Source organism: Aquarana catesbeiana, linkage group LG11 (assembly GCF_042186555.1).
Source record: "Aquarana catesbeiana isolate 2022-GZ linkage group LG11, ASM4218655v1, whole genome shotgun sequence".
In the NCBI taxonomy this organism is placed as follows: Eukaryota; Metazoa; Chordata; class Amphibia; order Anura; family Ranidae; genus Aquarana; species Aquarana catesbeiana.
Window position 1 is genome coordinate 265,332,176 of NC_133334.1, and position 27,716 is coordinate 265,359,891.

The 27,716-nt window shown below is 42.1% G+C and overlaps 1 protein-coding gene and 1 long non-coding RNA gene across 4 annotated transcripts in view; one reads left to right on the forward strand and one right to left on the reverse strand.

Moving 5' to 3' along the window:
- Window positions 1-27,716, forward strand: part of MYLK3 (myosin light chain kinase 3) — a 97,130-nt gene that overhangs the window by 48,295 nt on the left and 21,119 nt on the right. For all 3 annotated transcript variants that reach the window (XM_073605807.1, XM_073605806.1, XM_073605805.1), the window contains exons 2-6: window positions 3,650-3,740; window positions 5,116-5,482; window positions 9,384-9,778; window positions 11,327-11,432; window positions 21,166-21,259. In XM_073605807.1, coding sequence (XP_073461908.1) covers window positions 3,650-3,740; window positions 5,116-5,482; window positions 9,384-9,778; window positions 11,327-11,432; window positions 21,166-21,259 — 1,053 coding nt within the window. The remainder of the gene's footprint in view (window positions 1-3,649; window positions 3,741-5,115; window positions 5,483-9,383; window positions 9,779-11,326; window positions 11,433-21,165; window positions 21,260-27,716) is intronic.
- On the reverse strand, window positions 17,952-20,037 carry LOC141111784 (uncharacterized). The gene is made up of 2 exons (XR_012236475.1): window positions 19,806-20,037; window positions 17,952-18,707 (listed from the first exon to the last, which is right to left on the reverse strand). It is a non-coding gene; the product is annotated as an uncharacterized lncRNA (long non-coding RNA).

Genomic DNA, 27,716 nt, shown 5'->3' on the forward strand with positions numbered 1-27,716 from the left:
CCTTGCCCAGCCTGTCAGTTTAGGTGGACGGCCATGTCTTGGTAGGTTTGCAGTTGTGCCATACTCTTTCCATTTTCGGATAATGGATTGAACAGAGCTCCGTGAGATGTTCAAAGCTTGGGATATTTTTTTATAACCTAACCCTGCTTTAAATTTTCCACAACTTTTATCCCTGACCTGTCTGGTGTGTTCCTTGGCCTTCATGATGCTGTTTGTTCACTAAGGTTCTCTAACAAACCTCTGAGGACTTCACAGAACAGCTGTATTTATACTGAGATTAAATTACACACAGGTGGACCCTATTTACTAATTAGGTGACTTCTGAAGGCAATTGGTTCCACTAGATTTTAGTTAGGGGTATCAGAGTAAAGGGAGCTGAATACAAATGTACACCACACTTTTCACATATTTATTTGTAAATTTGGAAAACCATTTATTGTTTTCCTTCCACTTTACAATTTGGTGCCACTTTGTGTTGGCCTATCACCTAAAATCCCAATAAAATACGTTTACGTTTTTGGTTGTAACATGACAAAATTTGGAAAATGTCAAAGGGGTATGAATACTTTTTTAAGGCACTGTAGATACTTAGATTCTTAAAGGGAAAAGGGCCAAGTTTTCCCAAGTTAAAGTGAACCTGTCATCAGAAAATCATTGGCTCGATGAAGGTGGGTCAGGTTGGCTGCACATACTTTTTTTGCTCTATAAACAAAAAAAAATGACAATTTTGAAAAAAAAAAAAAACAACAGATTTTTACTTTCTGCTATAAAACATATCCAATAAAAATATGTAAAAATCAAATTTCTTGATTAAATTTAAGCCAATACGTATTCTGCTATATATTTTTTGGTAAAATAAAAATCCAGATAAGCGTATATTGATTGGTTTGCGCAAAAGTTATGGCGTCTACAAATTATGGTATATATACTGGAATTTTTATTAGTTTATTTTTTTATACTAGTAATAGCGGCGACCAGTGACTTATAGCAGGACTGTGATATTGAGGCAAACAATCTGACACTAATGTTTTGTGGGAACCAGTGACACTAATACAGTGATCAGTGCTAAAATTATGCACTGTCACTGTACTAATGACACTGGCTGGCAAGGGAAGATGTTAAACTTCTAGGGCAAACGAGTTAAATGTGTGCCTAACCAGTGTTTTTGTGTGTACTATGTGTGCTGCTTTCACTAAGGGATGTGCTGGATTTTTTTTCCCTGCTTTGGAGGGAAACAAAATCCAGCACATCCCCGCTGACAGGACGGAGCTCTGCATTGTTTACATATGCAGAACTCCATCCAGTCTGTCTTCTCACCCATCAGCGGGTGATGGTGGTCATCTATTGACTAATCGCAGCAAAAGTGGCGCGCGAGTGCGCCCCCTACCCGGAAGAGCAGAATCACACACACATATATACATGGGGAAGAAGAACCCTGCTCTCTAAGCTGCAGACTATTTATGCCCTTTCCCAGCCACCATCTGGGCACCTTCCCCAAGGGATTGGCTGGAGCTGCATACATTATCAGGCTGCTCACTTGACTCTCCCATCCACTATATAGTTACATAGTAGGTGAGGTTGAAAAAAGTCCAACCTATATGTGTGATTATATGTCAGCATTACATTGTATATCCCTGTATATTGTGATCGTTCAGGTGCTTATCGCTTATAGTTTTTTGAAACTATCGATGCTTCCCGTTGAAACCACTGCCTGTGGAAGGGAATTCCACATCCTTGCTGCTCTTACAGTAAAGATCCCTCTACGCAGTTTAAGGTTAAACCTCTTTTGTTCTAATTTTAATGAGTGGCCACGTGTCTTGTTAAACTCCCTTCCGCGGAAAAGTTTTATCCCTATTGTGAGGTCACCAGTACGGTATTTGTACATTGAAATCATATCCCCTCTCAAACATCTCTTCTCCAGAGAGAATAAGTTCAGTGCTCGCAACCTTTCCTCATAACTAATATCCTTCAGACCCTTTATTAGCTTTGTTGCCCTTCTTTGTACTTGCTCCATTTCCAGTACATCCTTCCTGAGGATTGGGGCCCAGAACTGGACAGCATACTCTGGATGCGGCCGGACCAGAGTCTTGTAGAGCGGGAGAATTATCACTTTATCTCTGGAGTTAATCCCCTTTTTAATGCATGCCAATATTCTGTTTGCTTTGTCGGCAGCAGCTTGGCATTGCATGCCATTGCTGAGCCTATCATCTACTAGGAACCCCAGGTCCTTTTCCATCCTTGATTCCCCCGGAGGTTCTCCCCCCAGTGAGTACATTACATTCATATTTTTGCCACCCAAATGCATTATTTTACATTTTTCCACATTAAAGCTCATTTGCCATGTAGTTGCCCACCCCATTAATTTGTTCAGATCTTCTTGTAAGGTTTCTACATCCTGCGGAGAAGTTATTGCCCTGCTTAGCTTAGTATGGTCCACAAATACAGATATTGAACTGTTTACCCCATCCTTCAGGTCGTTTATGAAAAATTAAATAGGATTGGTCCCAGCACAGAACCTTGGGGGACGCCACTTTCCACCCCTGACCATTCCGAGTACTCCCCATTTATCACCACCCACTGAACTCACCCTTGTAGCCAGTTTTCAGTCCATGTACTCACCCTATGGTCTTTGCCAACGGACCTTACTTTGTACAGTAAACGTTTATGGGGAACTGTGTCAAATACTTTTGCAAAATCCAGATATACCACATCTACGGGCCTTCCTTTATCTAGATGGCAGCTCACCTCCTCATAGAAGGTTTGGCAAGAATGATTCTTCATGAATCCATGCTGATTACTGCTAATGATACCGTTTTCAATACTAAAATCTTGTATAAAGTCCCTTATCATCCCCTCCAAGAGCTTGTATACTATTGATGTTAGGCTAACTGGTCTGTGATAACCAGGGATGTATTTTGGCCCTTTTTTAACTATTGGAGCTACATCGGCTTTTCTCCAATCAGCTGGTACCAATCCAGTTGTTAGACTGTCAGTAAAAATCAGGAACAATGGTCTGGCAATTACTTGACTGAGTCTTCTAAGGACCCTCGGGTGCAAGCCATCTGGTCATGGTGACTTATTAATGTTAAGTTTTCCAAGTCTATTCCTAATTTTGTCCCCTGTTAGCCATGAGGGTGCTTCTTGAGATGTGTCATGAGGATAAACACTACAGTTTTGGTTACTGAAGCCCCCCGATTCTCTCGTGAAGCCTGAGGAAAAGAATTAATATAATACCTTCGCCATCTCTCCATCCTTAGTAACCAGATTCCCTTTATCATTCTTTATGGGGCCAATATATGGTCTGTCCTCCCTCTTTTACCATTTATATACTTAAAGAATTTCTTGGGATTTTTTTGCTCTCCTCCGCTATGTGTTTTTCGTGTTCTATCTTAGCCGCCCTAATTGCACCCTTACATTTCTTGTTGCATTCTTTGTAAAGTCTGAATGCTGATGATGATCCCTCAGCCTTGTATTTCTTGAAGGCAATCAAACCTACAGCCTGTAGAGCCCAGAGCAGACCAAAGAATTTGCTTGCTGTTCTTCTGATTACAGCAGAGCCATAAAACAAAATTTGCTAAAGAATGCTATCTTTTGAATGTCTTCCTTTTGTAACAGTGAATGTTAACTGTTGTAGTTTTTTGTTTTGAAGGCCAAAGATGACACTGAAGAGAAAGAAAGCAAACCAAAGCATGTCCTCGCCAGCAGAGGATCACAGATTGATGTGCAGAGAGCGCCAGCAAGTAAGTAAAAATCTATGTAGTAGCAATTCATTATTCTATTTTTTTTGCAGCAGGCTTTTCAGGGTTTGGCCATTTAGCAAGCCAAGCCTTTGAGACCAGTTCCTGGTGAACTAATCTGACTATTTATTGAGGTAACAAAAATGCTGCCTCCTTTGCTTATTGGTTAATAGTCTGCTATAACTGCTTTGTAACTTGGGGCACATTTTATGACTAAAATTTGTGAACCTAACTAAAATACCAAAAGTTTGTACATACCCCCCCAAATCATTTCTGGTCAGTTCAGGTCTTTCGACTAATGGGTACTGGTAATGCTAAAGCATACAAAGATATTCTACATTATTGTGACCTTCCAACCTTGTAGCAGTAGTTTGAAGAAGGCCCTTTTTTGTCCCAGCACGACTTCCAGTATGCCAGCTCCATAAAGACATGGTTTGATGGTTCACATAGACCTCAATTGAATACCTTTCGGATTAATCAGAATACTGTTTGTGAGCCAAGGCCTTTTGTACAACATTGAAAGGAGCTAGGGGAATGGGGATGGGCAACTCAAAATTCATGTCCACAGTTTTGAAAACTTTTGGCCTTATAGTATACCTTGAAAAATAAATTCTGCTGAGTCCGATTCCATATTTCTTCAAAAGAAGAACATTTATTTCTCTCAAACAAGGACTGATGTTGACTAAGGTCAGAAAACTATTGTACTGTTTCATCTTGCCAGCAGATGTTGTCTCTATTTTCCATTTTGCTCTCAAAGATTTTACCCCCACTTGATAAGGCCAACACAAACATTTTGAAAACCCAACCCAAGAAAGTTAAAACCTAATAGAGTGAAAAACCCAATAGAGAGAGTGACCCCAACCCCCCTTTTTCCCAAATTATAACTGGGTCAGGGAGGAGAACTGGGGAACCTAAAGTGGAGTTGGAACAAGCCCTCATCGACATCTATCTATGTGGACTGTGGAGTAATTAATCCTCAAGTTCACAAGAGATTCGGGGAAGTCTTTCAAGCTGTTCTCCTAGCAGATCAGCTCATTATGCTCCCACCTCCCAACAGTGACCTAGCAGCCTTTTAAACTTGAATGTAAACACAAAGAGAGCTGAACCTGAGTTGCTGAGAGAACTGCACATGCAAAGTGCCTGCAGCTACAGGTATAAGTGAGAACTTGTTTTACTGTCATTTACTGCTTGTTAAGTGTATGTTAATACTTGAATGCCCACAGCCTGATCACAGTTACAATTTAAGCACTGAGACCTTAAATCACAGAATAAAAAAAAGCCATGATTCTACTTGCCTGCATTCACTCAAAACAAAACTACCTGTTACCAAATTAGTTAAATTTAAATGCATACATTTAGATATTGCTTTGATTTGCAGCTCCACAGAAGAGCAGCAGCTTGGAAGGCAGAAGACTCAGCCAGAAGACAGCTCAGTGTACCAGTCATCATGCTAAAGCCGACTCTACTGATGTCCAGACTCTAGATATACCTCAGCAACCTGACAGCTCTCATAATGCCAAACCGTGGGCACAGAAAGTGGCAGGAGAACTACCAGGAGAGAAAAATGCCCAGACAGATCCAGATGCCCAGTATACACAACCTTCCCTCACCCCAGTAGCAGACCAGAGTTCCAAAATCGAAGAACCTAAGCAGATTGTTGAGGAACCTGGAGGAGATCCTGAGCCCCTTACTCAAAAGCTGATCTCTGCAACATGTCCACTATCTCCAGAAGACCAACTCCAAAGGTAGAGATGCCCTCTTGATTTTTTCTTGTTATCTGAGTTGAGTTTCTTATCAACATTGTATGCAGTATCTAGTACCAATCTAAAACTGACCAAATAAGGACTATTCAGACCTGATCAAATGATCCTTCATGCCCCCAAAATGCATATTTTATGTATTTAAAGCAGAACTTCAGTCATTTTTTCATCTTTCCATCTATTAAATCCTATGCCCTTGTTGTTTTAACTTTTGATAGTAAAACATTTTTTTTTCTGCCAGTAAATACCTTATAGAGCCAGTTTCCTGTTTCTTGTCTGGTAAAAAGCATAGGCTTTTGACATTATACACAGCTCTCTTTCTCACTCTCCTGAGAGTTTGCCAGGAAGGGAGGGGGGGATGAGTCATAAGAGGGTCAATGAGAGCTGCAGAGCTAGAGGTGTGTGTCTGTGTAAATCCAGGAAGTGAACAGACAACAGCTTCAGCTGCCCACAGTTAAAATGCATGCAGCCAGGCTTAGTGGAGGGAGATTTCTGCAGCATATTTGGCAAGTACAGAATCACAGTATATATAAATTAATATGCAAAGTGGTTGGAGGGAAGCTTCAGAATGGCAAAGATGTTTTTATTAGAAATTATGTGAGCAGACTGCAGTTCCTCTTTAATGAGATACTCCACTAAAGGGGAACACTGCATCCACTCTATTCACATTTCTAACTTGGCATTTATCTTAAAATCTCCCAGGGTTTGCTTGTATGATTGTTCATGTGCCATGCATGAGAAGATGGTTGCATGACTGCATCAAATATGTTCATATAATGCAAAAATCCCATACTTTATATGGGTAGACTAAAGGGGCCAAAGACATGAGATGGTGGTCAGACATGTAGGCACAATTGTCTGATGGGACTGGTCCCATACACCAACAATTGTATTGTGGAACCATTCATTTTTATTCTATGAAGGGGGGGGGGATACATACTATACACTGCTTATCAAAGGATAAAAGGTGGCAATGGACAAGGTTTTCCAAATCGTCCAGGACCCAAATCCATGACGAACTTTGACTGGCTATGGCTACTGGTGTGCCAGGAATCAGCAGCAAGGATGGCAAAATCTGCATAGCTACACTAGGAAACTGGGACCATATATACAGTATATACTGTGTGTGTATGTGTATATATATATATATATATATATATATATATATATATAGATAGACATTCAAAGACCAGCAAACAGGAAACACAGCAAACATAAAGATATAATTGAACCATAACCCAATAACCAAAATGCCTAACTAGCAACCTAAGTAACAGGAAGCCTAGCTACAAACTAACTATATGCAATATGTACAAAAATATGGAACATGGATTAACAGGGTAAATTGCAGGGAACAAATGGAAAGGGGGGAACCAACACTGGGATCAGGTACAAGGGGAGCAGAAAAGGCAGCAGGGTACAGGATGCAGGGCAAGAACAAGGTCAGGAGTAGGATAAATGGCAAGCATTATCTGACTAGCAAAGCAAAGCAAAACACTGATGTGAAAGGCACTAGTACAGGAAGAACTAAGTACCCTCCTAGCAGCCAGCATCAGGTTAGAGTTATTACTGGAAACTGTTGGCTGCTGGGAGACACCAACTGGTTGATACTGGAACTACAACCCTCTGCCCAATGAACCACAGTGACACCAGCAGGTGATCCCGGCCCTGACATGGTGCTTCATAGATTTTGCATTGTCTTCTGCACCAAAAATGGCCACATCAGAAGATCAACTACGGTAATTTTATGTGCACTTTAAGGACTGTACATTCTTTTGAGATATCCATTGTGCCCATCAGGAAAATGTTGAGATTTGGCCAAAGCCAGTGGAGCATATTTGGACACAGATGTCTATAGCTGACTTTTGCTAAGACCTAGAATAAAGCTTCTCTTCCTGACCTCTTGTTTTCCACTGCGATCATAGAAACATTATCCTGATCTGTGCATGTTTGAACTGACAGCGGTCTCATGCATAGTGAGGCAAGAAGCCTTTAGTATGTTATGTCACGTTTCATCATAATAGGTTTAGTACTTCCAAGGAAGGGACTTTGCAACACCGCAAGCTGGCCAGTCCATGTAATGCTGCCTGACTGGTAGTTGTGCCTCAACTCCAATGGCCATTTGGCTGCTATGGTAAACAACAGGGAGCAGAATGTGGACTTGTCTGACTGTTCAGTCAGGCAGGCCTATATATCAGCAAACAAACCTGTGTAGTACAATTCCAGGTTTATATTTCCTTTATACTACTATTTGAAATTAAGAAAAACAGGTACAGACCCCAAAAAGAGGAACAGATGGTTGCAAAAGAGGTCTTGGTCTAAAAGATGCACAATGCTACATTTGGTAGTATTGTGTTGAGTATCCTGTATAACAGTGATAGTTTTGAGTATATGATTGTGTATAAGATTTTACACATACAAGAAAAAACTTTGGAATTTTAAAGGTGCCAACAAATAAAACAATATTTCCTTAAAAACATATTTTTATTCATAATTCATCAATGCATTTAAAAAGATTTTTTTTTTTACAGTTTCTTTGACAAGAATGCAATATCCATATGCTGTGTATATGCAGTCACTTAATCTCGCCAATACACTGGCTTCATCAGGAGACATTTTTAGTGCTACATATTAAACCACTACAAAACTGAAAAATAGAACAACCAACAATTAAATTAAATAATTAGTTACAAGCTCTATTTTTCAATTTTGTGGTGGTTCGATATGTAGCTCTTAAAATATCTCCTGATGAAGCCAGTGTATTGGCGAGATCAAGTGACTGCATGAACATAGCATATAGATATTTCATTCCGGCATGTTACAATGTGAAAGAATCTATAAAATATTTTTTTAATGCATTTTTAATATATATTTTAATGATGAATATTAATACAATTATTTGGTTGATTTGTTGGCACCTTTAAAATCCTATGTTTTTTTTGTGTATTGTAACATGGGGGACAGTTAGCTCTCATGGAAGATGCATTTGTCAGGGATTCAAGCCAGTCAGGAACTATATTTTAGGGCATGGTAGCCCATTTTTATGAAAAAGGCAAATAAAGTCTGTAACATAAAGGTTTCTCACGCAGGGGTCCTTCTCCAGCAAATGCACAAAACAGAAAATGCTAGCCCACCTGGCTCTCTTTAGCAGTACTTCTTATCCTGGTCACACAGATCACAGGATTCTTCAATGTGGACAGCTTCACTTTAGCGTCCACATCCACACAACGGAAAATGCTAGCCCACCTGGCTCTCTTTAGCAGTACTTCTTATCCTGGTCACACAGACCACAGGATTCTTCAATGTGGACGGCTTCACTTTAGCGCCCACAGCTCTGCTCTGGCCTTAGTCCTCAGGCCATTTCACTGCCTCTTGCAGTCACACATGTTCTGGCTTTCTCCTGCAGCCCCTCTGACTCCCGGAGACCTCCTGTCTCTCTTGGTGTGTAGCAGTCTCCAACTGGGAGCCATGAGGTGTTCCCATACCCTCATTATAAGGGCTGTTGACCCTGCTGGTCATCTACAAAATCTGGACACGGGGTTGGAGATCCCATCCCACCCAAGACACTATGGAATCTCCATACTACAGAGCCCCATGACGGAATACCAAAACCTGGAGAAAGCTGTGAAAGCCGTTTTCTCCAGTCCACATCTATGCTCTGCAGTCTTGCACCAAGCACATGTGCACACCCTGTGTCCCGCAAACTACCAATTTTACCGTGACAGCATCTCCTACTGTCACATTATGTATTTTTCATTTAGGTTTGTGGTACCCTTGATCTCCAGGCACATTTGGTGTTCTTTCTTGGCTTTATAAGATTTTATCATGTATATTTTATTTTTTATTTATTTTATATTTATTTTATTTACATTGTACATTTTTTTAGGAAAAGCACTTGTGTCCAGACAGAGGAGATAAGCAACTCAGGAACCAGATCTGTACCAGAAAAAGAACAAAAGTCTGACAAGAATACACCAGCTGCAGCCAGACATAAAACACAAGCTACAGATAAGGACAAGAAGACATCCTCTGCAACCCAAACTGAGGAGATTCAACCAGCTGTACTTGGAAAAGAACCCGTGCCGACTCAGGAAATAGGCCACATGGACCTAAAACAAGCAAAAAATACTGACAAGGGAGTGAAGGGAGCAGTAAAACCCAACCAAACAGAACTGGTTAAAAAAGACTGTGGCCCTGCCCCAACTCCCGCTTCCTCTTCTGTCAACAAACCACCAGTGGACACAAGGACAGCTCTGGAGGACTCGTCTCTGCATGTTATTGGTAAGAAGATTAATTACACTTTTGTTCAGTTGACTTTAAAGCCTAATTTGAAAAAATAAAACAATACTGGAATTTGCTATTAGTTGATTTAGTAAAGGTTTTAGCTTAATTTACAAGCGTCAACTATCAAAGAGCCTTTGGTTGGGTGGACCTCCATGCATACCTGTTAACATAGCAGCACTGGCAGATTACTTTGTGGGGGAGTTGTGCCTGAAACATTCAGTGGTCATTTAGCAGTTCAGAATGTTGCTGCAAGGGTGCCCAATAAAAGTTACAGTCTGCCTGTAATATTTCCTTTTTTTATTTGTCCTATTGTCCAAAGCCAAACTTTGACATCAGGCTTGCAGTACTTGCTCTGTGAGCTAATGGGCAAAAAGGGAAAGTACCAAGGTGTCTTCACAGACAGTAGAAATAGGTGGGCTTTGCCAGTGTGGGGGTCTGAGCAGGCAGGTGGTAGAGAAGTGGTCCATGGTCTGTGGTCTGATGGCCAAAATTAGAAAATAACTTGGTGGCTCCACAGATAGGAGAAATGGGTGGGCTTTCCTGATGTGTTTGGTGTGATAAGGCAGGAGGTGGCACAGGGTCTGTATGTGGATAGGTGCCGCATGGTACAGAGGCAGTAAATACACTGAGCCTGGTTGCAATTTACAACACTTGTATTGAAGGAACGATCCAAAGATGCAAACAGCCGAGCATGAAGGCACCCAGCTGGGAACACTCAGAGCTCTGTGCAAACTTGTAGTTTGGAGCAGGTTCTGATGCACCGATAGCATCTGTCTCCAAGGGCGGGATGTGGCCTGGCCAGTCTGAGCCAAAAGGGGTGGCTTCAGATGCAGGATGTCGTGTCCCTACTTGTCCGGAACCTTTCCCTACTGCTATTCACTCTCCATGACAGACAGGTGAACTGTTCCTATGCTATCCACTCACAAGAAAGTGCACCAAATCTGGGGGGTGGCGGGCACTTAAAAAGGCTCTGCTGACCCAAGATAGCCTCCAGGGTCACCTGGATGCAGTGTAGCCAATTGAAACGCTGCCTAGAGTACCAAGGAAACCATAGAGAAAAAAGGTTTCTCTTGACTTCCTCTCCAGCTACAGTACTGCAGCCGCTCTGGTGGAGTGCCACCTACAGAACAGAGGCTGCACCTGCCTACGTGTAAGCTGATAGATAAAATGGGGAAATACCTTGGTGGCTGCACAGATAGAAGAGATGGGTGGGCTTTCCCAGTGTGGTGTTGTGTGCAGGCCCAGGGTCTGTAAGCTGATGGACAAATGGGGAAATACCTTGGTAACCCCTGAGATAGGTGGGATTTGTTGGTGTGGTGGTGTTCTCTAGTTGGCCAGGCAGGAAGGTGGAGAAGTGGCCCAGGGTCTTCAGAAATCCCTCCTATGACAGTTGTTGTCACTGCATAGCATCGATAGGGGATCGTAAGAAAGGGTACATTACTTTACAAATGTTTTGGCAGCTAAATCACTTCTATATGTTTTATCTGTGCATATTGTCTTGAGATGTCTTAATCTCATATCGTGCTGTGTATTGTCCTGTTGTAGATGATTGCCCGCCACCTCCTGCACCTTTCAACCACAGGATAGTCAGCATTAAGCAAGCCATATTGTCATCCTGTTACACAGTCTGCCAGCATGAAGTCCTTGGGGGGTAAGTTGAACAAGTCTCAGCTAATTATGGTGCGGTCGAAGCTATGCTGGTGCATTACTAGTCAAGATAATTTATCATGCTGTATAACTGCAATATAGAATTAAAGAAGGAAGTGCATGTAGTGGGGTGTAAGTCTCCTTTATTATATAGTCCAACTGACAGGTTGCTAGGGGGCAGAGCTGGGACAAGGGGTGGGCAGGAGGGGCACCTACCCTGGGCACTGTGGCGTCATGTGGTGAGGGGGGAGAGGGTTTGTTCTAGGAAGAGAAATTTTGGTGGAAGTGCTGGGAATGGTGATTTAAGGGGATTTGTGTTAGGGATAGGGGATGGGAGAAGAGGATTTGTGCTAGAAGAGGTGATATGGTAGAGGGGTTTTTTTATGGGGGGGGGGGGGATTTGTGCTTGGGAGGTCTCAAAGGTCTATTATCTGGTTGAGGTCAGGACTCTGTGCAGGCCAGTCAAGTTCTTGACTGGCCTGCACAGAGTCCTGACCTCAACCTGATAGAACACATTTAGGATGAATTAGAGAAGAGACTGAGAGCCAGGACTTCTCATCCTACATCAGTGCCTGACCTCACAAATGTGCTTCTGAAAGATTAATCAAACATCTCCATAGACACACTCCTAAACCTTGTGGACACCCTTCCAAGAAGAGTTGAAGCTGTTATAGCTGCAAAGGGTGGGCCAACTCAATATTGAACCCTACGGACTAAAACTGGGATACCCGTAAAGTTCATGTGTGTGTATGTAAGAAAGCTGAATGTAAAAAAAAAAGAATTGCCAACAAAAAAAAAATCGTGAAAAACAGGCGTGGGGTCCCCCCAAATCTTCGGGTCTGGTATGGATTTGGAGGAGAAACCCACTCCAAAATGTAAAAAAAAATGGTGTGGGGTCCCCCCCAAAATCCATACCAGACCCTTATCTGAGCATGCAGCCTGGCAGGTCAGACGAGTGAGTGCCCTCCCCTCCTGAACCATACCAGGCCACATGCCCTCAACATGGAGGGGGTGCTTTGGGGCAGAGGGGGCTCTGTTGATGGGGACAAGGGCCTCTTCCCCACAACCCTGGGCTGTGGTTGTGGGGGTCTGCGGGTAGGGGGCTTGTCGGAATCTGGCCCCCAAATCTAAGCCCCCCTATGTGAATGAGAATGGGGTACATCGTAACCCTACCCATTCACCAAAAAAGTGTAAAAGTGAATAAAGACAGTACAAGAGTTTTTGACAATTCCTTTATTAAAAAATTAAAAGAACAATATCCCGCCATGTAGATCCATCATCAATCACGACGCCTGCTGCCACCGCCGGACCCAGAAAAAGGAAAAAAAAACTCCACTCGCGACTAATGCTCCTGCGGTCTGCCTGCCCCTCTGTTTGACATTTTTTAAATTGCTATGGGGCACCGCCCTCTGTGACGTCATCGACCGGTGCATGCTGGGCCGCTGATGTCACAGGCGACGTCAGCATGCATGATCTGCTTCTTTTTCTTTATTATTATTCATTGTGTTTATTACTTATTTAAGTTCTGCTTCCTTTTCTGTAATATTATTTTTATCACTTTTTTTAACCACTCCACCGTGCGCAAATTTGCGTTCATGGCTTGAAGGGGTTATACCGGGGTGATGCCTGCAGCTGCCAGCGATTGGCTTTTTAGTGATAACAACCAATTCGGCTAAAAGCCGTTCTGCTGTTACCCATAAGGAGCGTGTCCGCCGGCTAGGCTGAGACCCGAACAAAGCTGGATTCAGCTTTGATCGGGTCTCCGATGTAAAATCTCAGAAGCGACATCACAACGTCACTTTCGGTTTACTCAGATGCCAATGGCGCTGATTTTGCCGATCTGAATACTTTTAAGTGCAAAGGAGGGATTTGGGGTCTTTTAGACCCCCGAACCCTCCATAAATAGTCACCACATATTAGTGTCACAAGCGATGTTTAAATTCCTTGTGACAGCAATAAAAGTGATCAGATTTTTTTTTTTTTTAAAGGAACAATATTAAAAAAATAAATAAGAAAAAAAAAGTTTGTTTTAAAGCGTCCCGCGTGCTCGCGCATACACGCATGCATACGTAAGTCGCGCCCGCAAATGTAAACGGTGTTTAAATCACACATGTGAGGTTCCACCGTGATAGTCAGAGTGAGAGCAATAATTCTATTAAAAGACCTCCTCTGTAACTCTAACTTGGTAACTGTTAATTTTTTTTAAAGCGTCGCCTATGGATTTTTAAGAACCGTAGTTTGTCACCATTCCACAAGCGTGTGCAGTTTCCAAGCATGACATATTAGGTATCTATTTACTCGGCGTAACATCATCTTTCACATTCTACAAAAAAAATTGGGCTAACTTTACTGTTTTTTTTTCATGAAAGTGTCTTTTTTTTTTTTTAAATTGCCTTTGAAAGACCTCTGCGCAAATACCCTGAGACAAAAAGTTTGCAACAGTCGCCATTTTATTCCCTAGGGTCTCTGCTAAAAATATATATATAATGTTTGGGGTTATAAGTAATTTTCTAGCAAAAAATACGGATTTTAACTTGTAAGCAACACATGTCAGAAATAGGCTTAGGCATGAAAGGGTTAACACTCACCAGATTGCTCATTGCATTAACATCTGAAAAGTAAACTGTAAGCTACTACCGCTTGGCTTGGCCTTTCAAGCTAGATCAGAAGGGCACATAGAGACCCAAATACTGTGTAGGGCAGACAATATGGCTTTGTGAAAAGGTTTGTATAAACCTGATTAAAATTCCAAGTATTCTCAGAGCACCACTCCATTAATTAAACACCACATTTTAGATGTTGGCAGCCAGAAGTATATATGAAACGGGGATTCTTAAGATATTTAATCCTGAACACAATCTGTTTAAAACTCCTACATGGTGTTTGTTTTGGCTCTTTTATAAATGTCACCCAAGAGCTTGACAAGGAAAACAGAATCTTTAACTCTCGCTGAGATTATTGTCTCTGTTGGCTAAACCTCACATTTTTTATGTTGATTTAAAAAAAATACATGCACACATTTCTAATATTAGTGCAACAAAGTGTACTGGTCAGCCCCCAGGGTCAGCTGCATGATCAGTGACATCACCAATATCTAGTGAATGGATAGCTTGCATTCTCATTGATGTCACTGATATCTAGTGAATGGATAGCTTGCATTCTCATTGATGTCACTGATATCTAGTGAATGGATTGGCTGCAATCTCAGTGATGTCACTGGTCTCTAGTGATTGGATAGGTTGCATTCTAAGTGATGTCGCTGGTCTCTAGTGATTGGATAGGCTGCATTCTAAGTGATGTCACTTGTCTCTAGTGATTGGATAGGCTGCATTCTAAGTGATGTCACTTGTCTCTAGTGATTGGATAGGCTGCATTCTAAGTGATGTCACTGGTCTCTAGTGATTGGATAGGCTGCATTCTAAGTGATGTCACTGGTCTCTAGTGATTGGATAGGCTGCATTCTAAGTGATGTCACTGGTCTCTAGTGATTGGATAGGCTGCATTCTAAGTGATGTCACTGGTCTCTAGTGATTGGATAGGCTGCATTCTAAGTGATGTCACTTGTCTCTAGTGATTGGATAGGCTGCATTCTAAGTGATGTCACTGGTCTCTAGTGATTGGATAGGCTGCATTCTAAGTGATGTCACTGGTCTCTAGTGATTGGATAGGCTGCATTCTCAGTGTTGTCACTGGTCTCTAGTGATTGGATAGGCTGTATTCTCAGTGTTGTCACTGGTCTCTAATGATTAGATAGGCTGCATTCTAAGTGATGTCACTGGTCTCTAGTGATTGGATAGGCTGCATTCTAAGTGATGTCACTGGTCTCTAGTGATTGGATAGGCTGCATTCTCAGTGTTGTCACTGGTCTCTAGTGATTGGATAGGCTGTATTCTCAGTGTTGTCACTGGTCTCTAATGATTAGATAGGCTGCATTCTAAGTGATGTCACTGTTCACTAGTGATTGGATAGGCTGCATTCTAAGTGATGTCACTCAATATCTAGTGAGTAGATAAGCTGCATGTATCCGAATCTCTGAAAATCTAATTTTTATCCGAAAAACGAATCATAACAAAATGAAATGCAGATGCCTACTAGTTAATAGATAGGCTGCACATTCAGTGATATCGCTGGTCTCTAGTGAATGGATGGGCAGCATTTCAGTGATGACATTTGTCTGTAGTAAGTGTATAGGCTGTACAGCCGTGGCCAAAAGTTTTGAGAATGACACCAATGTTAATTTTCACAAAGTCCGCTGCCTCGGTTTTTATGATGGCAGTTTGCATATACTCCAGAATGTTATGAAGAGTGATCAGATAAAATGCAATTAATTGTAAAGTTGATTCAGCTGCGGGATCGGGGCGCCACCAGTGCAGAGCTTGCTCAGGAATGATAGCAGACAGGTGTGAGGACATCGGCACGCACAGTGAGGAGAAGACTTTTGGAGGATGGTCTGGTGTCAAGAAGGGCAGCAAAGAAGCCACTTCTCTCCAGGAACACATCAGGGACAGACTGATATTCTACAAAAGGGACAGGGATTGGACTGCTGAGGACTGGGATAAAGTCATTTTCTCTGGTGAATCCCCTTTCTGATTGTTTGGGGCATCCGGAAAAACCTTGTCCAGAAAAGAAAAGGTGAGTGCTACCATCAGTCCTGTGTCATGTCAACAGTAAAGCATCCTGATATCATTCATGTGTGGGATTGCTTCTCAGCCAAGGGAGTGGGCTCACTCACAATTTTGCCTAAGAACACAGCCATGAATAAAGAATGATACAAAAATATCCTCCAAGAACAACTTCTCCCAACCATCCAAGAACAGTTTGATGAGGAACAATTTCTTTCCCAGCATGATGGAGCAGCTTGCCATAAGGCAAAAGTGATAACTAAGCGGCTTGGGGAACAAAATATTGACATTTTGGGTCCATGGCCAGGAAACTCCCCAGACCTTTCCCATTAGGAACTTGTGTTCAATCCTCAAGAGGCGGGTGAGCAACCCCCACAAATACTGACAAACTCCCAAGCATTGACTATAGAAGAATGGTCGGCCATCAGTCAGGATGTGGCCCAGAAGTTGATTGACAGCATGCCAGGGAGAATTGTAGAGGTCTTGAAAAGAAGGGTTAACACTGCAAATATTGACTCTTTGCATAAACTTCATGGAATTGTCAAAAAAAATCTTTGACACTTATAAAATGCTTGTAATAATACTTCAGTATACCATAGTAACATCTGACAAAAACATCTAAAATCAGTGAAGCAGCAGACTTTGTGAAAATTAATATTTTTGGCATTCTCAAAACTTTTGGCCATGGCTGTGTTTTCAGTGAAGTCACCGGTCTCTAGTGAATGGATAGGCTGCATTCTAGTGATGTCACTGGTCTCTAGTGAATGGATAGGCGGCATTCTTATGATGTCACTGGTCTCTAGTGAATGGATAGGCTGCATTCTCAGTGATGTCATTGGTCTCTAGTGAATGGATAGGCTGCAATCTCAGTGATGTCATTGGTCTCTAGTGAATGGATAGGCTACATTCTCAGTGATGTCACTGGTCTCTAGTGAATGGATAGGCTGCAATCTCAGTGATGTCACTGGTCTCTAGTGAATGGATAGGCTGCATTCTAGTGATGTCACAGGTTTCTAGTGAATGGATAGGCTGCATTCTCAGTGATGTCATTGGTCTCTAGTGAATGGATAGGCTACATTCTCAGTGATGTCATTGGTCTCTAGTGAATGGATAGGCTGCATTCTAGTGATGTCACAGGTTTCTAGTGAATGGATAGGCTGCAATCTCAGTGATGTCACTGGTCTCTAGTGAATGGATAGGCTGCATTCTCAGTGATGTCACCGGTCTCTAGTGAATGGATAGGCTGCAATCTCAGTGATGTCACTGGTCTCTAGTGAATGGATAGGCTGTATTCTAGTGATGTCACTGGTCTCTAGTGATTGGATAGGCTGCATTCTAAGTGATGTCATTGGTATATCATGTGTTGATAAGCTTACATACTGGTATGATATGTGTATGTGTGAATCCTGCAAACTCAGGTTAGCGATGGAGGCTCATTATACATTACAGCTACTGTAAGAATGTTAGTATGTGGCCTACATATCTGTACTGTGCGTGTGCACATGTGGCATATAAAAGGACTGTAACATTCTGTAACACAGAACAGCTGGGCGAAGGTCTAATCCTCTGTAACGCGTGAGTAAGATAAGATTGATGCCTCCTGGCCTTGGGACCGTGTTTACCAGGCAGCGGCTATTTATAATCCGTTATAACAACAGCACTTCAACCAAATTCCAAAACATCCCTGGGATCTTGCCTTATACACAGGAACGCGCCCTTTGTCCACAAGTGGATTGTGCAACTTTTTCCATTAACGCCGCTGTTAATGTCACGTTTGGAGTTAAAGTGGTTTTCCACCCACTGATCCCTTTAAAGAGGAGCTGTCTTAAATATTTATTGTCCTGTTTTTAGTCTGACACTTTAGCTTGAGTAAACAAAGACAAAGGATGGGCGCACCACTATTTGTTACAAATCCAAAAAAGGTTTATTTATTCATATATTACCATTTATTCAGGTCATGGTACAGTATATCCAGTAGTAGTTGGTCCCATTCAACTGGGCTGGTTCTGTAATGTTGAGGATGTTTTGTAGCTACTCCAAACCACTTCTTCAGTTCCGATGAGAGCAGGAAAACACCCCAGTATAATCATAGAGGTAGCACAGACACCATACTCCAGTCATTTCGCAATTTGTGATGGCAGATGTTGATTGGTTAAGAACAGGATGGAAGGTGTGAAAGTCGTGGAACCACCATGTTCTAGTAACGTAATCTCATCCTTGGTTTTAGGAAGTCTGCATAAGTGTTAATCCTTCGATTTACATGGCTAAAAGTGTAAATTGTTGCCAAATCGTTGGTGTAGAGATGTTGAAACCCCATTTTATTTCAAGATATAATGCAAGTCAACATGATTTGTGGGGTTCAAAACAGGATGGAAAGTGTGAAAGTTGTGGAACTACCCTGTTCTAGTTATAAAATCCCACCCTTGATGTCAGGAAGTCTGCACAGGTGTTAATCCTTCAATTTAGGAATGTATGAATTGCTGTCAAATTGGCAGGGTAGAGATGCAAAATGGCATTAAATTTCCATCACAAAATACAAGCTTTGATGGGTTCCAAACATCAAGGAATGTGTAAAGGCAGATATTGATTGTTATCAAATGGTAGAGATCATCAGGTCATCATGTTTTGAGGAGTTCCAAACATACACTTCTTCAGGGCTTAGGTGAATAATAAAAAAAAAAAGAATCAAGAGGACCCATAATGGCTAGAAACAGCTAAACTTAGCAAATGTTACATTGGAAATAGGAACCGTTTGTTTGCACCAGAATGCAGCAGGTTGTCCCAGCAGCAGCTGGAAGCCCCCAAAATGCATTGGCTTGTACCATATGAAGGACATTATGAGTCTCTTAATAAATTCAGCATGGAACAAGGGCCACAGGCACAAAGAGTCCTTCATGGAGAGTCTTTGAGCCGCCTAACCTTCGTCATGCTGGTCCTCGCTGCTCCTTCCTTCATCAAAGATGCTGCAAAACATTGAACTCAAAGCAAGAAGAGCATTGATCAAGTGTTTACGTTTTCTCTAATGATACAGTGCCTTGAAAAAGTATTCATACCCCTTGAAATTTTCCACATTTATTTTTATAACCTAACCCGGCTTTAAACTTCTCCACAACTTTATCCCTGACCTGTCTGGTGTGTTCCTTGGTCTTCATGATGCTGTTTGTTCACTAAGGTTTCTGAGGGCTTCACAGAACAGCTGTATTTATACAGAGATCAAATTACACACAGGTGGACTCTATTTACTAATTAGGTGACTTCTGAAGGCAATTGGTTCCACTAGATTTTAGTTAGGGGTATCAGAGTAAAGGGGGCTGAATACAAATGCACGCCACACTTTTCAGATCTTTATTTGTAAAAAAAATTGAAAACCATTTATCATTTTTCTTTCCACTTCACAATTACGTGCCGCTTTGTGTTGGTCTATCACATAAAATCCCGATCAAATACATTTACGTTTTTGGTTGTAACATGACAAAATGTGGAAAATTTCAAGGGGTGTGAATACTTTTTCAAGTCACTGTATATTTCTACAAGTTGTAGAAAGCTAAATGTTTAATACTCCTCAACAAAATCAGTAAATTATATAATAGTACTTAATTCTGATGATGTCCTTGGAAAGTTAAAAGGTGCAGCATATTTTTTTAAGTAGTAAAAGTGTGTGGGGAGGTGCAGCGTGGTATGGCAGCAGTAAACACTCAAGTCCAAGTCTAGTTGCAGAAACAGAATTATATTAAAGTTCAACAAGGCATAACTACCTGGTGGGAAGACATCCTGACTGGGCGCACTCACAGAAGGTTGCAGCGAAGAGTATAACAGTAGGTCTCGGGTGCACTGACCGTGTCTGTCTCGAGGTGTGAAATGCAACCTGGCTAGTCCGTACCCAAACAAGGAGGCTTCAAGGAAGGATGGCATGTCCCTGCTCTTTCCCTACTCTTCTGGAACCTCTCCCTGCTGCTAATTACTGTCCCCGACAGACTGGTGACCTGTTCCTACACTACCCACACGCGAAATGCATGCCAACCCTGGAAGCCAGGGTCTTAAATACCCTCTGCCCATCCCAAGATGGCCACCAGAGTCACACGGAGCATCTGTATCCAATCGGAAAGCTCCCCCAGTGAACCAGGAAACCATAGAGGAACCATGTTAATCTTGACTTCCTCTCCTTCTGAAATGCCGTTGTGGTTGAGCTCCACCTGCAGTGGAGAAAGTAGACTGCACCTGCCTACAAGTGTACTGAACATTTTCCATACAAAACAAAGTATAGAAACAGTGCAGAAAGTGAGAGAAGACACAGTCAGTAGCTGATCAGAATAATACATGTTAATTGAGATAGAGTTTCAACAACCCTATCATGCAAGTATATAGGGGTATATGCATACTGCCACCAAATCCAGTGAGAGTCCCAATAGAAAGAGATCTAGAGTATTAGAAGAAAACATAGGTGGGTAGGGCGAAAGAAAGAAAAGGAAGGAGAAAATGAGGAGTTGGGTAACCACTGAGAAGGAAAACTGTTACATCCAAGTATTGGGTAAAGGATGCATGAGGTCATAATTGGTTTCTGAAGTGGGCAGAGCTCATATAATGGATCCAAATGATCCAATTGGAGATATGTTTATTACATTTATCTAGAAGGTGAACAGTCAGTTGCTCTAGGCGTTGTAAGGGGGTGAGTTCGGTAACCCATTCCTTGATAGAGGGAGGGTTAGTGGCTCTCCAGCGTCTTGTATTACCTTTCTGGCCGCAGTAGGAAAAAGAGCACAGAAGGCTTTTCTTGGGCTTTGAGGTCCACCCTAGGAACATAGAGAAAGGGCAATTTCTGGTGTTCCCTTAATGGATAAGCTCATCACCTGTCTGAAGTACCAGAAGGGTAAGATCAAGAGGCAGGACCACCAACTTTGCAGCATAGTACCTTTCTCTGTCAAACAATGCCAACAACAATCCAATACCGAGGACAGGGAATGTATGTAAAAGGACAGGGCATTTTTTAGTAGCGTGTAGGAATCTTTTAATTTTTTTTCCTGAATTTGAGGTGTAGCATTTTGATACCTCCTTTACATGAATTTGTTTCAGTTAAAATGTACTGTCATGTTCATATCTTTTTACATTTGTTAACAGCGGACGTTTTGGTCAAGTCCACAAGTGTGTAGAGATATCCACCGGGCTACGACTGGCTGCCAAATTGATTAAAATTAAAGCTCCAAAGGACAGGGTATGTACGGATAATGGTTTCCTACTGAGATTTCCTAAAAACCTGGCCCTGTAAAGCTACCGATACACTACCAGGATTTCCTTGGAAAATATTTGGTTTTCTGAACGGTCATTTAAATTTTCCAATGTGTAGCTCCCTCCTAGTGTTGGTGGCTAGGCAAATTTTGCTTTGGCTCCTTCTGTAACCAAGGAAGCAGTGATTGTTTGGTCTGGCCTGTTCATGGTCTCACAGGCTGGGAGTTTGATTGCTTACCCCAATATCTGTAAGAAATTTTCAGACCTTAGGGCGGGAGATTCAAGTTGACCAACCTGAATATTTCTCGGGCTCCAGCCAATCCCTGGATGGGAAGTGTCCAGAAGGGGGCTGGTCTGTAGGAGGCTGGAAGGAGGCAGCTGTCTTGGGGACTTGTGAGTAGTGACCTTAAACTCATCCCTGATTGTGCTGGACACTGCACTGGGTACTGAGAGCTGCACATGGGCGCAAGGTAACCAGACGTTCAAAGACTTGCCCCATGGTCTTCAGCTCTGGGGCCTTGGACTGTTCCCCACTAGCTACTACCATTAGGAAAGACTGTCCTCTAATGTACTTACCATCAAGCCTTTTTTGAGTATCCATGCCTTACCCCCTCTTTTGTTACAAGCTTACAAACAATATTACCCAAAAAGACAACCCCCAGACTGTTTATTGGGTGGCTGGTCACATCTGCACTATTTGGGGGAGATCAAGTTAAAATTAGCGGCCCCTGCAGGGGTAGCACTACAAATGGTTTGTAGGCTCAAATCAACAATGCTTTCGACTGTAGAGACAAGAACATTTGAAGGAAAAGGATTGAAAGTTTTTCTCGAACAAACAAAATTCTAACTGTGAAAGAGCTTTTTGATCAGATCAGGAATTATCAAACATGTTGTAATGCACATGTTCTAGGCACAAAAAAACCTGGTTAATACAGTACCTCAGCGATAGCAAATCTGGATGAAATTTTAAGGGCTTTCAAACAAAACTAGTTGACTCAATGATGGCAAGATTAGATGCAATTTTCTGAATTTTTAATATTTGAACAAAACTCTACTGGTGTTTGGCCATCTTTAATCTAGTAAGAGTTGTTGGTTGGGTGGGGATATGGCTTGTTTGTGCACTTTGATAGACATGCCACTACACCTCTGACCGGAGGGATCCAAACAAGGCAAGGCCAGTCCATCAAAGGGTTAAGTGACCTCACAGTACTGGCCTTCTCCAGGCTTGGAAAAAGGGAGTGGGTCCAGACCTGTTCCTGCAGGTAAAGAGGAAGGGACTGAGGGACAAAGATTGAACAAGAAGTATACTTGAACAGAAGAAACCAAGAGCTAAACAATAAGTTCAATAGTCCACATATCCTTCATTCTTGACAGTTTCCGAGAGCAGCAACGCTACTATACAGCCATTCAGCTCTGCATAGTCTCCTTTGTTTAAAATATCCACCCAGAATGTTTTGATCATAGTCCATATTGGAACTTGCCAACTGAGTCCTGATAAGGGGGATTTATTTTATCACCCAAAACGAGTTGGATTCTGTTTTTCAATTGCTTGTGGCTTCACTGTCAGTAATAAAAGATATATGGGCTGTTAAACTTATTTTGGGGGTTTGGTTTCTCATGTTTATGTATATTTCTCAAATTGGGTGTGTTCTACTTATATGGGACTCCACTTTGAGTTTTCCAAGTGGCCAAGATCCATTTGACAAGAACTACTACCAACCCGTATTTGAAGAAAGTCAAGCTTCCAGTCCAACGTCTCTATTATATTTAATTCCAAAGATGAGTGAGAGACACTCACCCCCTATCAAGAAGAGTGAGGAAAAGAGAGGTGGGTGGAGGACTACGAATGAGAGATTTGGACTGAGCCTCCTTCCAGAAATCCAGAAAAAAACACATGATACAAATGTTATAAATTGAGTTGCAGTTCCGTGAGTAAAATAAGTATTTGACCCTCTATCAATCAACAATAATTCTGGCTCCCACAGACTCGCTACAATATGTGCACAGATTAGTCCTGTCAATTTAAAAAGGCGCTCCTAACGACAACTCGCCACGTGTATAAAGGACACCTGCCCACAGAATTTTTCTTCCTTTCAAACCTCACCATTATGTGCAAGACCAAAGAGCTGTCAAAGGACATCCGGGACAAGATTGTAGACCTACACAAGGCTGGAATGGGCTACAAGACCACCAGCAAGAAGCTTGATGAAAAGGAGACAACTGTTAGAGCGATTGTTCGCAAATGGAAGAAATACAAAATAACCATCAATGGCCCTCGGTCTGGAGCTCCATGCAAGGTTTCGCCTCAGATCATGAGAAAAGTGAGGGATCAGCCCAGAACTTCACGGGAGGAGCTTGTGAATGATCTCAAGGCAGTTGGGACCACAGTCACCAAACAAACTATCGGTAACACAATATGCCAACATGGATTGAAAGGTCCGCCTCCTCAAGAAGGCACATGTACATGCCCATCTGAAGTTTGGCAATGAACATCTAAATGATTCAGAGAAGGATTGGGAGAAAGTGCTGTGGTCAGATGAGACCAAACTGAGATCTTTGACATTAACCTGACTCGCCGTGTTTGGAGGAAGAAAAATGCTGACTATGACCCTAAGAACACCATCTCTACAGTCAAGCACAGAGAAGGAAACATTATGCTTTGGGGCTATTTCTCTGCTAAGGCTGGGTTCACACCTATGCGAATTGGATGCGGGGAAAACCCACATCCAATTCGCATAGCAGGAGATTGTGACCGGCTCTCTACGGAGCCGGTTCACACATCTCCGCAGCCGCTCCGGTGCGAATTGCACAGGAGCCCTGTGCGTCTTTTGGTCCATTTCATGTCCGAGTTCGTCCCAAAATTCGAGCTGAAATCGGACCTGAAACGCTAAATGGGGATGCACTGGACTTCTGCTGTGAGCTGCTGCGTTCTCAAGTGTGAACCCAGCCTACAGGTAAAGGTCGACTTTGCCGGATTGAGGGGCCAATGGACGGGGCCATGTATTGTAAAATCTTGGATGAGAACCTTCTTCTCTCAGCCAGAACACTGAAGATGAGTCATGGATGGGTCTTTCAGCATGACAATGACCCAAAACATACCGTCAAGGCAACAAAGGAGTGTCTCAAGAAGAAGCACATTAAGGTCATGGAGTGGCCCAACCAGTCTTCAGAACTTAATCATATAGAAAATTCATGGAGGGAGCTGAAACTTCGAGCTGCCAAACAACAGCCAAGAAACCTCAAGGATTTACAGTAGAGAAGATCTGTAAAGTGGACCAAAATCCCTCCTGAGATGTGTGCAAACCTGGTCACCAACGACAAATGTCTGACCTCTGTGATTGCCAACAAGGGTTTCTCCACCAACTACTAAGTCATGTTTTGTTTGAGGATCAAATATTTACTTTACTCACTGAACTGCAACTCAATTTATAACATTTGTATTATGTGTCTTTTCTGGATTTTTGGGTGATTTTCTGTCTTTATTATTTAAAATACACCTATGATAAAAATGATAGACCCTTCATTTCTTTGTAAGTGGGCAAACTTACAAAATCTGCAGGGGAACAAATAATTATTTTCCCCACTGTATATATTATAAAAATATAATAGAATAGAATAATATAATAATAATAATAATAAATAATTATAAAACATTATATTATTACAGCTTACCAATTCTTAGGTGTGGGAGCTGCATTTGTTTTCCTTTTTAGGCTTTTTCCTTTATTTTCACCTGGTGATCCTGCCAGTAAGTCTGTTATTTTTCAATTTTTCTTTAACAGACCAAGCTGTCCAGCAAATGTGGCAGTAAGAGGGATGAGGCAGACCATTTACTGTACCACTGACAGGGGTGCTTACATTGATCAGCTTTTATTCATTTATGTAAAACTTTTATCCCAAAAGGAGAACAACACTTTTGCTATAATAGCTTATTAAGTGTCAGCTGGAGTTCAGCTTTAATTTGTTAAGCCTCGTACACACGCTTAGGTTTTCGGACCACGGAACGTCCGTTTTTTTTGGTGGCATGCTAGTCTCATGTCGAAAGTGAAGAGGTTACTAACAATACGAAAATTTTCGTACGACAGAATACAACGTCAGAAGTGACGTAACGCGTTGAATAGTTTTGTCTTGCGTAGTCTTGCTCTTACGATTTTTTTCGTACGAAAAAGCGTACTAATGAAACAAAAATCGGACGTTGAGTTCACATCCGACAAAAAGTGAAAAATCGACTGTCGGAAGCACCGTACTAACCATCCGAAAATCGGCAGACAGCTCGTCGTGTGAATTCTTCCATCCGATTTTCGTATCGTGTGTACGGGCCTTAAGTCTAATGCTTCTAAATCTGCTAGTCCATCTAATACAGTGGAACCTCGGTTCACGAGTAACGCGGTTAACGAGCGTATTGAAAGACTAGCAAGTACTCCATTTCTGAGTGTTTCCGAGGCTTTCCGAGTTCAGCTGAGCTGTCCCCAAGTATTTCCGAGGCTCTCCGGCACCCCCCCCACCTCTGGCCACATGCGGTATTGCATGTAATAGAAGTCAATGTGGAAGTAATTATCTTCGTTTCCATTGACTTCTATGGGGAAACTCGCTTTGATATGCGAGTGCTTTGGATTACAAGCATTCTCCTGGAACGGATTATGCTCGTAATCCAAGGTTCCACTGTACTACCCTCCCCCCAGACTGACAATACTTCTGTCAAAGACCCCATACACACTATTAGATTTTCTGCAGATTTTTGTCTTCAGATTTACCAAACCATGTAGTGCAAGGGTCTGCCTGATTGCATTTAAATTGAAACTCCTAAGGTTTGACCTCAATTATTACATTGGTTTTGGTAAATCTGAAGAAAAAAAATCTGCAGAAAATCTAATAGTGTGTATGGGGCCTAAAGGTGTCTCTGTTGCTCCTCCATCCAGACTGAAGACAGGAAGTGTGTTGCTGGCCAGATCACCAGGGAAAAAATAAAGACAAACAAAAAAAAAACTAATGCAGCCACCACATCAAAGGATTTGTAACCTGCAATATATTACATTGTTTTGGGGTTTAATTCCCCCTTTAACCACATTCAGTAAACAGTATATTATACAGTGGTCATTTAAAGGTGAATTTTCAGGTTACCTTAAAGCCCAATTCCTATTGTAATTTACCCCAAACCAATACCCCCCCCCCCCCTCATCCTGGATTCTCCCTATTTTAACCGCTTGCCGACCGCTGCACGCCGATATACGTCAGTACAATGGCAGCGGTGGGCAAATGGGCGTACCTGTATGTCCCCTTTAATTGGCGGGGCTAGCGGGAGCCCACCGCGTATAGCGTAACCGCGCCTGCGGGACCCGCAGACTTAATGTCCGCCGGTGTCCCGCGATCGGGACACGGAGCGGCAGAACGGGGAGATGCAAACAAGGCATTTACCCCATTCTGCCTAGTGACATGACAGAGATCTACTGCTCCCTCTCATTAGGAGCAGTGATCGCTGTCATGTCAGTGGTAGCCCATCCCCCCCCCCCCCCCACAGTTAGAATCACTCCCGAGGACACACTTAACCCCTTGATCGCCCCCTAGTGTTTAACCCCTTCCCTGCCAGTGTCATTTATACAGTAATCAGTGCATTTTTATAGCACTGATCGCTGTATAAATGACAATGGTCCCAAAATAGTGTCAAACGTGTCCGATGTGTCCGCTATAATGTCGCAGTCACGATAAAAATCGCAGATCGCCGCCATTACTAGTAAAAAAAAAACAATTAATAATAAAAATGCCATAAAACTATCCCCTATATTGTAGACGCTATAACGTTTGCGCAAACCAATCAATATGCACTTATTGCAATTTTTTTTACCAAAAATATGTAGAAGAATACATATCGGCTTAAAGTGAGGGAAAAATTAGTTTTTCTATATTTTTGGGGGATTTTTATTATAGCAAAAAGTAAAAAATGCTGCTTTTTTTTTTTTTTAAATTGTCGCTCTTTTTTTTTGTTTATAGTGCAAAAAAATTAAAACCGCAGAGGCGATCAAATACCACCAAATGAAAGCTCTATTTGTGGGGAAAAAAAGGACGTCAATTTTGTATTTCGGTGCAACGTCGCACGACCGCGCATTTGTCAGTTAAAGCGACGCAGCGCCGAATCGCAAAAAGTGCTCTGGTCCAGGAGGGGGTGAATCCTTCCGGGGCTGAAGTGGTTGAAGCCCAATCCCTATTCTAATTTACCCCAAACCGATATCCCCCCCCCCTCATCCTGGCTCCTCCCTCTTTTAATTTACTCCCACCCAACGTTTCCCCCTCTGAACGCACTCCCAACAAATTTTATTTATTTTAAAGAAAAACACAGATTGTAATATTGCAAACAAATCTTGCAATGAACATTTGACATGTTAAAGTTCATCTGAGAATTCAGTGATTGGGTTTGGATTTCTTTATACAGCTCTGATATAAGAACC